Source organism: Diadema antillarum, unplaced genomic scaffold (assembly GCF_040938485.1).
Source record: "Diadema antillarum isolate AM-2024a unplaced genomic scaffold, OU_Dant_1.0 seq00002229_RagTag, whole genome shotgun sequence".
In the NCBI taxonomy this organism is placed as follows: domain Eukaryota; kingdom Metazoa; phylum Echinodermata; class Echinoidea; order Diadematoida; family Diadematidae; genus Diadema; species Diadema antillarum.
The window spans coordinates 101,841-115,923 of record NW_027272861.1 but is presented as its reverse complement, the minus strand read 5'-3'; the positions used below and the strand labels follow the sequence as shown (position 1 = coordinate 115,923).

Below are 14,083 nucleotides of genomic sequence, written 5' to 3'. Positions count from 1 at the left end.
TATAACATCGAAACTAAACACACACATATCACAAATTGACACAGGCATGTGCCAAACATAACAAATTTTTTACGGACCTTTCGTCGGCAATGTTGTTACTCTTTCCGATGATATCATCATTATTTTGCTGACTTCATTGCTATACTTACTCTACTGCATTTTCGTGCGAGCAGTCAACACAATTAGATATCAGCGAAATTGCCGTAATTGGACTGAACTACAATTTAGAGGAGAGGATTAAAACAAAATGGATATTATGTCAGTAATTTATTGTTTATAAAGATTGAAATTGCTTGTTTTCATTAACATAAAAATATATTTTTACAATAAAATCATTAAAATTGGAAACGTACATGAAATAATTGCACAATCATTCGCAAGATTGACAAAAAATCCCTATTTTAAAATAGACTATTCCAGCTGATTGCAACCTTGCAACGAGACGCCGAAATCTTCCCACAAAATTAGTAGATCTCTAAATTGCCCGAAAACTGAAGTTGAAATTTGCTGCAAACTTCACGATGGGGTGCTGTTTTTCAGATGGATCGGGGGATAAAGGGGACAAAGAAGATCCACCTCCTCAACAGTACAGTTGGTAAGTTTTTCATTTTGAGCAAATATTCTCGATGCCAACGATGGCACCGGCAAAAATTGTCACCGTACTACCAGACAACGTTACTAGTCTACGTACAATGTACACTACAACACGAAAGACGTTCATACAACAGCTGCTGAGCAGCAAAGTGCGGTAGTGTACGGTGCGGTGCCTCTTCGCTCGCACACGCCAGGGAGGTGAGTATCTCACCTCCCTGAGGTGAGTATCTCACCTCCCTGCACACGCTCCCTAAACCGTTGCGTCCGTCGTCGCGTCCCGCCCACTGTGCACTTGTACACTTTCCGTGTACGAACCTAACCTACTAACAGATAGACTGTTTAATACTGCTTTCGACTGAGCAAATATGCCATTCCAGGGGTGGATATACGGATCCAGGAATTCCGTAAAAGGGAGACTCGACTCCTTTACAGAATTAAAGGGGGCGCACGCACGCGCCCCCTCCCAAATTTTTTGTTTTTGTTTTTTGTTTTAACAAAAGAGGGGGCGGGGGCACACGCCCGGTGCGCGTGCGCCCCCTCTCTGCAAGGATCCACCACTGCACTGCAGTGGAGACCTAACGTGAGATTAAAGTGTTAACGTTATCGTTAGAGTAGAACCCCCAATTTTCAGCCGGCCTCAAAAATCTGGACACTTATCGCTTATCACAAGCCAGCATATTCTACTGTCACAACACACACATATGACCACTGCCACATAACTGGCACTACTACTGGTAGCGTTTTTCATATTGAAATCAGATGTACACCAAGCCATGAAATGAGATCAATTATCCGTAGAATTTCTAGATTGATACATAGTACACTCATGAAAAGTGTTGAAATCAGCCAATTTTTTCGTTTTCTTGTAAAAATCTTGCATTTTAATAACTTTTCACTTTTACGATTTTCCCATTGTAATAGCGAGCGCCCTAGCGGCTTCAATTCGGCGATCATCGTAAGTAGAGAGCCAAGCCAGCGCGCGGCGTCCGCGGGCAGTCGTAAATCACACAACACCCATAGCGACTCCCGCGGCAGCAACCGCGAAGCTCTTCACGGGCTCCGATCGGGCCAGCAAATTTCAATGAAACAGGCATTGCAAGGTCCATTTCGTGTACCGTTGTAACATACTGAGCCTACGTGAGGTCGATATATTTTCTTGAAAAAAGTGAAGTTTCGATACTGCCATATTTTGCGCAATGTGTATTAAGTACAAAAATACACCCAAGGACGACAATTCAGTGCGAAATTTCGACTTGGCATGCCGAACAGATCGTCCTCCTCGGGCTACTAGCGGTAGGTAGCAGACGCAAACCCACATACAGGATGGCAAAAGTAGTTCAGGTTTGTGATTCGAACATGTTGTTTGCAGTACGGCCGTATTACTTTCGAAAAGAATGATATCAATGCACCCCTGTCATAACTGCTACAGCTAGCGATCATCGCGAATGGGCTCAGAAACTGAGCACACTGCGTGTGTAGAAAACAATGTACATGCGCGAGAGCGCCATCTAGTGCTGAATGACGAACACTACTACTGGCACACTCCTCGTTCACCACGCACAGGAAAGTGTTTGACTCTGAGTCACCTCAAAAAATCCATCTAAAATCCCAAATTTTGCCATCAAAAATGCAGAATCGGCGCAACTTTTCCAAAGTGCGCGCAAATTAGGTCCCGTGTAAAGAATCAGGGTTGCCGAAAAAGCGCTAACGTTAAAAATTGAAAATTGTTCTGATTGCGAGATTCTTCGCCTATCGCAAGACAAGCTCAGAGTGTGATTATGGTATCCTCAAAAAACACACACCAAAAGAAAAACAAAATCTCTGTACGTGCGGATGCAGTGAATAAATGTACAGCCACTGGGGCTGAATGCAAGTGCCAAGTCACCAAAATTCGGATACGAACGGCGCTGCAACGTCCCCAATGCAACCTCGCGCCAACAAGGTATGGCTCAGTTTTCAGCTGCCTTGGCCCTTGCTAAGTGTTTGACAATCCAATCCAGGGTTACGATCTTGAATTTAGCTTGCTACTCTGCATACATGTATACTGTTACAGACTCTACATGTCCATGTTCTGCTGAAATTTGCCAGCCACTGACTGTAATGAGTAATGTTGGGGTCGGCTGGCTGCCAGATTGTCTAGTGATACAATTTTAATTGTGGCTTTGTGGAAGGAGTGCAGCAAGTTCCTTTTTGGGGGCCTTGATTTTATTTGCTTGTTCTCTCCTGCACTCTCTCTCTCTCTCTCTCTCTCTCTCTCTCTCTCTCCTTCTCTCCCTCTCTCTCTCTCTCGGAGTGACTATAAAGAGAGAAAGAAACCAACAAACAAACATACTGTATAACCAGTTGAGGGGAAATTGAGACATTTGTCCAGCAGTTCTTGACTAATTCAAGAAGTCATCTTTATAGCCTAACAAGTCACCATTGCACAGTTGCTGGCTAGTAGTTTCAACAGAACGTTTACCCTTGATTGAGGCGTAAACAAGAGTAGCGAGCAAATAGCCCAACACACACAGTACGTATTGCAGGTTTATCATTATTTATGGATGGTCAATCAAGTAATGTTCGTGTATTTTTCCCTCTCCATCTGACCACTACCCATGCAGGGACAAGAGGGAAAAGCTGGACATCAAGGACTTCACCTTTGCTGACCGCACCGGAGAGGTCCTGGGTAGGGTTCCGGGAAAGATCAACGGTCAGCGATTCATTGTCGAAAAATGCGAGGTAAAAACTTGCCCACAATGGCTACACTACTGGGCAAAATTCTATTCTAAGTCATTTGTCCTTTTTGTTTTCATTGTGAAATGGCGCTATATTGTATTTTATTTTGGAACCTTTTCTATTTTCTTTTGGAACCTTTTCTATTTTCTTTAACATTATTCTGGAGAGAGCAGTAAGCACTCTTTGAGTGTTTCATAACTAAATTTATAATAGCACTATATAAGAATTTACTTATTTTATTAGTGGAGTAGTAGATTATAGTAGTATCATAGTGGTAGAAATCATATTAAAAGAGAGGAAGTGGTCGTCAGCATTCTGTATGCTTTTATGATCTCCCCTATGCAGAGTATTCCAGACCTCCCAACCATATTGAATTTGGAGGAAAGAATCTTAATTTTGACCATTCCCAGCAGTGCTCTTGTTTCAACAGGAATTTCCTATTTTTCTGGATAATTATACTGCACACTCCTATGGAAACTGCTCTTTCTTTCCTATTTTTGAGCCAAATCATCCCTATTTTTACAGTCAGAAAGGTTGGGAGGTCTGGACTATTCAATGTAACACTGCTTTACCTATAGAGGTAAATTATTGTGAAATGATCATTGCCTGCCTGTAACAAACAACCTGTTGCTTACTCTTAGGTTGTACCTTACTTTTCTTATTTTGCAAGATCTTTTTGTCTTCTTGCTTCTACAGTTTGTATATTCCTACCTCAGAATGGAGCTGAGCAGTGTAAAATGTAATTAACCCTCTTACACACAAATTGAAAGTTTTGTTAAAGATATTTAATCTGTATTCACACCAGAAAGATGAGATTTTACAAAGCAAATTACTCCCTCCAAATTCATGAAATTCTTCTGTCGAGTTGTTTTTATCTGTTGCAACTGATTAACAAATTGCCCTACATCGACAAACATTGTAAATAAGCACCAAATTGATCAATGTTTAAGTAGAAGCCATGACAAATGAAATCATGAGCGTACATACTTGGGCGGGATTCGAACCTACGACCTCCTGATCTCCGGACAGGCGTCTTATCCACTTAGAATAATTTACCCCCTCTCTCTTTTGCCTGGTAGGACTGCAGTATCTATCTCTTTGATCACATGGCTACTATCACCGTGGATGACTGTACCAACTGCAGACTGTTTATTGGTCCCAACAAAGGGAGGTAAAGTCTGGGGCTACCACCATGACCTTTGAACTTTTGTTAACCCTTCCTGTACCGATGAGTCAAATATGCACAAACTTCACACACAAATCTGTGGATAGGTAATGAATGTTGCACACAGGGGGTCAAGCCTTGGACCATTCTTTGATAGTCACAGAATTGAGTTGAATTGAATTGAATTTATTTCTACTTTATGGGGTGGTACACCTCGATCAGCTGAGCTGGTTCCCATAGGGGTTAAATACCACTCATTGGGATATTATATCCCAAGCAGAGGGACACCTCAGTTCCTGTCTTGTTAGATTTCTGCTGTGTTTGTAGTCTGCCACCACAAGGCACATCCCCCTTTTTTGTAATTAACATACAAAAAAATAGACAGGATCTTGACATAGGCCAAAATGACTAGCTTAGATGCTAGCTTTAGAAAAATTAAATAGCATTCACAAAGCTCAGAGCATATTATGATAGATCGTGCATTATGTTATAAACCTTTTCAAAACTTTGGGCACATGCAACAATTTTTTGTTTGCTGACATTCACAAAACTTCAGCTATCCTGTCATTTTTGTTTTGTTTTGTTTTTTCAATAAGGAGGATCCTTTCACACACAAATTTACTAATTTTCAAGCAGCCAAGTCACTGTTTGATGCTACAGATTTATCTGTGTTTGTTATTATATAATTGTTAATATTGATGTTTATGTTTGTGTGTGTGAGCACACAAATAAGTTCAAGTTGGTCACCCAAATTATGTGTGTCTGATTTTGCTTGTGTATATTCATACATTTACTGTAAATACAGAAACATTCGTGACGTGAAACTTGGGAGAATTGCGGATTTGCCACTGGCATTCAAGGCACTGTGTAGGCAAGAACGTTCATGTGCGTTTTACTTTTGCGAATCGTGAATTGGCCCCTCGCAAAATTCACTAAAGTTTCCCCCCCCCCCCAAAAAAAAAAAAAAGTATTTAAAAAGATTGAAATTTCACAAAATTAAAGTTTGACAAGAAAAATCTGACTTTGCAGCACGCCATTACAGAATGCCAATCTCCTGGCAAGACCTGCATTCTATAGAAGGAGCTTATACAGTGTACCTCTCAATCGTTTTAACATACTCGTATGTCTATTGTCTTTCTTTCCAACCAGCGTGTTCCTGAGGAACTGCAAGTCTATGAAGTGCGTCATCGCCTGCCAGCAGTTCCGCACCCGCGACTGCCGCAGCGTAGAGACTCTGCTGCACTGCGACTCCAAGCCGATCATCGAGTCGTCCACCCACATGAAGTTTGGCTGCTTTCAGTTCTACTACCCCGAACTCTACGGTGAGCAGTGAGGGCGGTATTTATTCAAAAAAAAAAAAAAAAGAGGAAAAGGAAAAGCGATTGATCGTGAGATTTGACATGGAGAAAGCAACATCAGAAACAAGTACTTGGGAGATACTCATTTAATGCATACGCCATATATTTTGCGAGTCTAAATTTTCGCGAATCAGGAATTCCCGACGATTTCGCGAGTGGTTAAATTCGCGATCGTGGAGTCCTGTACTGAACGGAGAAATGTACAGGCATACGTAAACATTCACAGTGGGATCAGAGTCAATATTTTCGTGTGTCTTTGATTTTGCGAATAGCACCCGACTCGCGAAATTCGCGAAAATAAAAACCTCGCGAAATATTCGGCGTATACAGTACTTGGAAGATACTCATTTAGTTGTGTTTAGTTTTGATTAATCTTTCCCTCACATCCCATCCATCTTCACTGCTCTCTATTTAAATGATTTTCATCTCCAAAGAAACCAGATGAACTTGTCCCCCTCCCGCTGCCATAAACACAGGAAAATGCACCAGACCTTCCAAACAGTGCACGTATAAAAGTGCACCAGATGGTAGTCTGTACTCCAACCAGAGAAAGAAGAACACTACGGATGTAGCGGATGCCGTGGTGTCCATTCCATTGACATCAGTCTATGGTTGTTTATGTGTTGTTGTTTGTTTGTTGTTGTTTTTTCATTGATACATTGATTTGCATGTTGCGTGGTCATTAATACAGTTCATTTCAGCCACTTCTATCATGGATGTCTATGGACTAATAAAGAGTGGTACCCTACCCTTTCTCAGATCAATTCAGGGCAGCCAACCTGAAGCCGTACAACAACACATGGAGCTCCATACATGACTACACACCAGTCCCTGGTGAAGATAACTGGTCTCTACTGCCTACGGTAAGACATACTGTAAACTCAAGCTTTTACCACTGTTAGTCCAAAGGAGTAAGGAACTTTTTTCCAAAAAGCAACACCAATTTCCAATTAGTGCCTTGATTTCTTCTTCTTTTTTTCTTTCTTTTTGAATGATATAGACTCACTAGAGTTTGGAATTTCATATTACGTGTAGTTTACACTTTTGACAACTTTCAGGTTATGTTTGTGATGGTAGTAGTAATATTTTCATGATTCATTTGCTCTCATTTTCATCAAAAATAGGAATGCACTATTGCTATATCTTTGTAAAATGGCTCTTGTAAAAGATTTATGTAGAACAAGATGTATTCATTCAAAGTAATGAAATTCTTGAATGGGTGTGGGGCAATTTGTAAATCAATTTCAATAAGATTTATCTATCTGAAGCAGAACAGAAGATGCCAGCTACTGTAAAACAAGGAATGTTCGCGTGCATTTTAATTTTGTGAATTTCGCGAGAGCCAAGATTTGTGAAATTCAAATGCACCCAAAAGTTCATGTCTCCACTATATTAACAATAACATGCATTGAATGTTAGAGGGAACTCGGGAAAATGTTGTGCTGCAAAAAAGGCTGTTGGCTCCAAGTCGTGAAGATTTCATGCTGCGAAAGTATCTTGTTTTACAGGACTGATTTTGAAAATGCTTTTGCTTTTCCCATCCTAGGATTTAAATCTGGAAGAGTTCTTGCCATTGCCAAACATAGAGGAGTTGTCGTCGGTGGAAGTGAGCCTAGAGCAGGGAAGGAGTGTCGTCCCTGTCACACACGGGACCAGGAGACCTGTCGGGGACCTGGTGAGTGGCTTGACCCTGTGCGTGCCCAAGTACTAATAGCTCTGGCATTCAAAGCTGTTTCAGCTGCGTCATAAGACCCCCTTCCCCATGAAAATGCCACTGTTACCGTAAAAGTGGATATTTTCACGCGACTAATTTTTCGCGCTTGGCCGGGTAAGCTGGATCTCGCTTGTTTTTAATTCTGCGGAATCAGGACATTAACTACTGGAATGCTCAGTATATGGCATCCCAAAATATTGGTGTGCTCTTATTTTCGCGCTAGTTTTTGGTTGCACGAAATGCGCGAAAATTTCCACACCGCGAAAATTTCCACTTTTACAGCATTACAAATAATGATGACGATAATGATTATATTAATCATGTTGATAATTATACCCCCGCCAAACGAAGTTTGAAGGGGGTATATAGGAATCAGCGGACGGTCGGGCGGTCGGGCGGTCGGTCGGGCGGTCGGTCGGGCGGTCGGTCCATTGCAAATCTTACTTCCTCAGTTTTCAACCGATTCCCATATAACTTGGCACAGATGTGTGCCTTGGGTTGTAGATGTGCAAGACGTATTTTTTGACAGTACCCAAAAGTACGTTGCCATGGTAACGGCATATTATGGGCAAAAATGGGTACAAATCTTGCGTCCCGAACTCCTCCCACAGTTTTTGATCAATTTTTATGAAATTAGGTACAGATGTTCATCTGAATATGTTAATGTGCAAGACACATATTTCCGCAGTGGCAAAAAGTGCGTTGCCATGGTAACGGCATGTTATTGGTAAAATGTAGGGCAAAATGCTTCATGGCAAAACTGCTTCATCAGTGTTCTTCCAATTCTCATGGAATTCATATTGAATGTTTGTCTTAGGATATAGGTCAGCATGACACATTTCTTGACTGTGACAAAAAGTATGTTGCCATGGTAACAGCTCACATATTATGAGCCAAAATGATGGAAAATTTTGTGTTGCAAACTACTTCCTCAGTTTTTGCCCAATTTCCATGAAACTTGGTACAGATGTGTGCCTTTGGTTGTAGATGTGCAAGACGCATTTTTTGACAGTACCCGAAAGTACGTTGCCATGGTAACGGCATATTAATGGCAGAAGATCAAGGAAAGATCTTGCGGATTTAACTACTTCCTCAGTTTTTTGACCAAAGCTTATGAAATGTGGCACACACCTTGATCTTGGTGGGAAGATGTGGAAGACATATTTTTCGGACGTGTCGGAAGCTGCGTTGCCATGGTAACGGCATATAAATGGCAGAAGATCAAGGAAAGATCTTGCGGATTGAACTACTTCCTCTGTATTCGACCGAAGCTCATGAAATGTGGCACACACATTGGTCTTGGTGGGAAGATGTGCAAGACATATTTTTTGGACGTGTCGGAAGCTGTGTTGCCATGGTAATGGCATATTAATGGCGGAAGATCAAGGAAAGATCTTGTGGATTGAACTACTTCCTCAGTTTTTGACAAAAGCTTATGAAATGTGGCACACACAATAGTCTTGGTGGGAAGATGTGCAAGACATATTTTTCGGACGTGTCGGAAGCTGTGTTGCCATGGTAACGGCATTTAAATGGCAGAAGATCAAGGAAAGATCATTCCTTGGGTAAGACTGTCGTCACGGGGCGGGGGTATTAATCACCTTAAGTGATATTTCTAGTTTTGATGATAATGATCATCATCATCATAAAAGAAGTAGTTAAAGGGACTGTACAGTACTTTTTGAGGTGAGGATTCAGGTTTATAACATTCCTAAGTGAGATAATGAGAAACCTCTTATGAAATATGAAAGAGCATGTAATTTTAAGAAGGATTCAACGTTTGTTTGATGAAAATTGATTTTCAAATGGCTGAGATATCCAAAAAAGTGATAATAATAAAAGGCGACAGGCCACGCCTTTCATTAGGATCTCTTTGTTTCACCTTGTTTTTGGATATCTCGGCCATTCCAAAACACATTTTCATCAAATAAACTTTTGATACCCCTAGAATTGCATGCTCTTTGACATCTTATAGAGTGATTTCTGAATATCTCGCAAAACGTTAAAAGCTAAATCCTCACCTCAACCAGAACTGTACACACCCTTTAATGGGACTAAACCCAAACAAACAGTAAGTAAGCGAGACAACAAATAGACAAGTGATCTAATAAACAAAACAACGTAATAAAGCGACAAATCTCTTGACCTTAAGCAGGGCTCCACACTAACTTTTTTTTGGGTGGCCCGATTGGGCCACCAAAATCATCAATTTCAAATTTTTGGTGGCCCGAGAGAAAAGTTTGGTGGCCCGAAAGAAAAAAAAAGAAGCTATAAAGAACATTAAAAGTCATGTTTTGTTTTTTTTAATGAGTCGCACACTCACTGCATGCATTTATGCATTTCCGGCGCAAAAAGTTACGAATTTGTTGACATACTTTTCAAAAAATGTTGGTGGCCCGAGGCGGGCCACCAAATTTGCCCTTTCGTGAAATTTGGTGGCCAGACTTTCATTTTTGGTGGCCCCGGGCCACCGGGCCACCGTTAGTGTCGAGCCCTGCCTTAAGGCAACCCACTTACATGTAAGTTTGTCTTAGTCTTACACAAAGATTACTGTTATGCAGCAGGGATTAGGAAGAGGACTGTGTAATTTCATTTCTTTACCAGTTAATTCTTAGACATTTGTGCCATGTGGTAAAGAAGGTACAGGGAATAATTTTACTTCTGAATTTTGATTAGCCGTTTTGATCAGTGGGAAAATACTTGTAAGAAAGTTCTGTGTCAGTCCTATGTAAAAAAAATACCTGCTACACTCAAGAAATTTTGTACAGCAGTCAAATAAAAAATTCATCGCAAATTGCTGTGCGATACCAGGAAAATTATTCCCTGAGGTAATAATTATGTACAAAGGTGCAAACAAAACCCATTGAGGGTTAAAATGTTAATAGAGAAACATGAAGTTGGGAGTATGAAGTGCATGAGATTCTACCCCCTTGAGAGAAATGATAGGTCCATATCAGAAAGACAACAACATTTTGACAAATTTTGGTCTTACGCTGCAACCCTTGAGAGAAATGATAGGTCCCTACCAGAAAGACAACCAAATTTTGACAAATTTTGGTCTTACGCTGCAACCCTTGAGAGAAATGATAGGTCCCTACCAGAAAGACAACCCAATTTTGACAAATTTGTGTCTTACGCTGCAGAGCTGTTTGATGCTAATTTTCAAGAGTGACCATTCGGACGAGAGAATACGGGCCGTTATCAAGGAACTGCAGGGAGATGTAAGTACAGCTGTCACTGCATGGTGGACCAGTTTGAGGCTTCACTGTTGGTGTTGTTGTTGTTATGAGGTGCTTGCGTGTGTTTGCTTGTATTCTTAAAGGGAGTGTATACTATTGGTTGAGGTGAGGATTGATAGCTTTTAACTTTTTGCAAGATACTTAAATAGAAACCTCTTTGTGAAATGTGAAAGAGCATATCGTCGCTGGGGCGACAAGACCTCGTATCTACAAAATGTCAAATGTTCAGGAGAGCCAAAAAACATGGCAGCCAAAGCACTGCGGCGAATGGGATAGCTTTTCCTTTGACATGCCGTGGTGGCTTCATTTTTGGAGTAAGACAACTGGGATTTGGACAGGACATCACTTAACCCATTGTTTGAGCATTAATCCAAAAAAGTCATTTTCACCAAAATTGCAGATACAAGGTCTTGTCACCCCAGCGACGATATGTAGCTCTGAGAGGAATTCAAAATTTATTTGATGAAAATCGGTTTTGAAATGGCTGAGATATCAAAAAAAAAAAGTAAAACAAAGGAATCCTAGTGAGAGGTTGGTCCCACATTTTTATTAAGATCACTTTGTTTTGGATATCTCAGCCATTTTAAAACCAGTTGTCATCAAATTAACTTTGAATTTCTCTCAGAATTAAATACTCTTTTACATTCCAGAAGAGATTTCTCATTATCACAAAAAGTAATCATAAAAGGAAAAAAAAAAAAGTTGGACACCTTAAGCTTCATCTCAACTGAAACTGTACCATCCCTTTTAAAAATCACTGAGAGAAAAACTGCCTGAATATCAGAATGATTTGGGGAAGAGTTGCAAAGTTTCCCTAATTCTGCAGGTTTCCTGAAGGTCACAGACATTTTTGTAAGATGTCGTTTTTGCGATTTGAAACTGAAGCCATCAGAAGTACACTAACACCTATCTGCCCACTCTACCACTTTATACTGTACATGTACAGTACTTGGTATACAACTGAGTGCACAAAGATGTGCAGTGCACAAAGATGCACAATGCAATCAAGATCAGATTCCAATATTTTCATGTGTTATTAAATTTGCGTGATTCCCAAAATTTGCGAAAATCAAACACTTTTGAAAATAGCAGTTTTTACGGTATATTCTTGATGGCAGAAGCAAGAAGAATCAAAACCAAGATGTCGGACATGTGCAGAAACAAGATTTTGTTGCTATGAAGAGGAATATCTCCTACGCTTCCATCAGGACCTATGAATGTTTCATTCCATGTTAATGTAGTTTAATGAAAAGCTTACTCTGCCCATTATATTCAGAATTCCTGCGTGTTGGTGAAAACAAGACAGACGATGCTAGACCCTCAGGACATCACCAGGATGTTTGGTGGCAACGGGACCCTCAAAGAGGCAACCAAGAAAGGTGAGATGGAGAGAAGGGGGGAAGGAGGGAAGGGTGAAGAGAAGGTGAGAGGGGAAAAGAGAAGGAGAGAAGGAGAAAGAGAAGGAGAGAGGGGAAGAGGAGAGAGGGGAAAAGAGTAGGAGAGAGGGGGAAAGAGAAGGAGAGAGGGGAAAGAAGGAGAGAGAGGAAAAGAGTAGGAGAGAGGGGAAGAGAGTAGGAGAGAGGGGAAAAGAGTAGGAGAGAGGGGAAAAGAGAAGGAGAGAGGGGGAAAGAGTAGGAGAGAGGGGAAAGAGTAGGAGAGAGGGGGAAAGAGAAGGAGAGAGGGGAAAGAGTAGGAGAGAGGAGGAAAGAGAAGGAGAGAAGGGAAAAGAGAAGGAGAGAGGGGGAAAGAGTAGGAGAGAGGGGAAAGAGTAGGAGAGAGGAGAAGAGACGGAGAGGGACACTAACTTCTTTCTCAAAAGGCCCATTTGGGCTGCTTCCTTTGGTGAGATGAGTAGAGGTTAAAGGTCCTGTTTAGCTTTGAGAGCAGTGATTTTTAAAAATTTTTCAAGATATCACTTTTGATGCATAATGTGTGGAGGTCAGTTGTATCACAAAGCATCCAATCATATAAGAATTTTGCAATAAAGCCTTAAATGTTAAAGATGTATCATTGTTTTTCTCAATAAACCATAACTGTAGACGGTTTAGTCTGGAAACATTTGTATTATAACTATTGTTCACATTTTGTGTATTTAACAATAGTTAACACCGATTTTACGGATTCAAGTTTTTACAGGGGATGTTTCTTTCTCTAAGTCACATTTTAATACTATTTTAAAGCACAAATGCAAGGTTTTTGTTTCATCTGCAAATGGTAAATTATGCCTTTAACACTATCTGTGCCACAGACTTTGAACAGTGTGTGTAATACTGTAAATATGATGAAATGTCAATGCAGTTGATGTGCATAATGTGTATGATATTGTGAAAGTGGACATTTTTGCACGACCAATTTTTCACACTCGGCCTTGTAAGATGAGTTTTGCATGTTTTTAATTCCGCTAAATCAAATAATCAATGACTGGAACATATGGCAAGCAAAATTGTGTGCTTTTATTTTTGTGCTAGGTTTTGGTTGCATGAAAATTTTCACATTTAAAGTAGCTTGCAATAGTAATTATAAATGGACACTGATGATGATGATTTGTAGTTTTTAACAATCATACTGAATGACAATAAAATTGACAGAAATTGTGATAACCATGAATGAGCATAATCAAATTTTATTCATTCATTGTTATGATTATCATTTTTATAGATAATACTATCTTTAATATTATCATTGAATCATTACACCAACTGAATCTAAAATTGTTGGTATCTTGTTTTCCTTCACACATGACCCGCAGGTCTCACGACATCTCTGGAGGTTAATGGAACAGACACCATCGCTAAATGCCAGGTGATCATCCAGCAAGTTGCTGGTGATGCGGTCACTTACATCTCGCCAGACCCCGAGACGGCATCCCGGGATCTGGACAACTGGCTCAATTTCCTGGACTCGCAAATGACCATGTGAAAGCAGTATGAGAAAACGATCGGAAGATGAACTTAAGTTTCTGTGGTCCCACTGATAGGAATCAGTGTAAGGGAGGTATGGTCAGTTTCTGTAGTCCCACATCATTGCAGGATGTGTAATGTTTTGATGGGCAGTGCAGCAGTTTGTGTAGTCCCAGATGCAGGGAGTAGGTGGAGTGACTGCTGAGCATTTTTTTTTTTTTTTTTTTTGCCTACTTTGTCAAGGTTCTGTCTGTAGAGGGAGCTTTCCTTATGCACTGGGACTCATCTGACTGTGAGATTGTTTCGGGATGAATACTTCTTTTAGTGAGTTGGTATTGAAGTGATTGATTTCAAAGTGCAAGAAGGTATCTGCGTCATGTCGACTGAATGCTTGA

General features: G+C 40.5%; 1 protein-coding gene across 1 annotated transcript; it reads left to right on the top strand.

Moving 5' to 3' along the window:
* Positions 1–491: 491 nt before the first annotated feature.
* Positions 492–13,877, top strand: LOC139714312 (protein XRP2-like). Its single transcript, XM_071626027.1, has 9 exons — positions 492–595; positions 3,198–3,315; positions 4,392–4,483; positions 5,627–5,799; positions 6,595–6,698; positions 7,382–7,510; positions 10,693–10,770; positions 12,065–12,167; positions 13,538–13,877. Exons 1-9 carry the CDS (start codon positions 522–524, stop codon positions 13,705–13,707), a joined length of 1,041 nt encoding a protein of 346 aa, XP_071482128.1. The 5' UTR covers positions 492–521; the 3' UTR covers positions 13,708–13,877.
* The last annotated feature ends 206 nt before the right edge of the window (positions 13,878–14,083 follow it).

Bases quoted from the DNA above. Each gene is read 5' to 3' on its own strand.
- LOC139714312 (XM_071626027.1), top strand. From the start codon at position 522: ATGGGGTGCTGTTTTTCAGATGGATCGGGGGATAAAGGGGACAAAGAA. The intron at 596-3,197 runs GTAAGTTTTTCA...CTACCCATGCAG, and splicing joins CCTCCTCAACAGTACAGTTG to GGACAAGAGGGAAAAGCTGG. The intron at 6,699-7,381 runs GTAAGACATACT...TTCCCATCCTAG, and splicing joins ACTGGTCTCTACTGCCTACG to GATTTAAATCTGGAAGAGTT.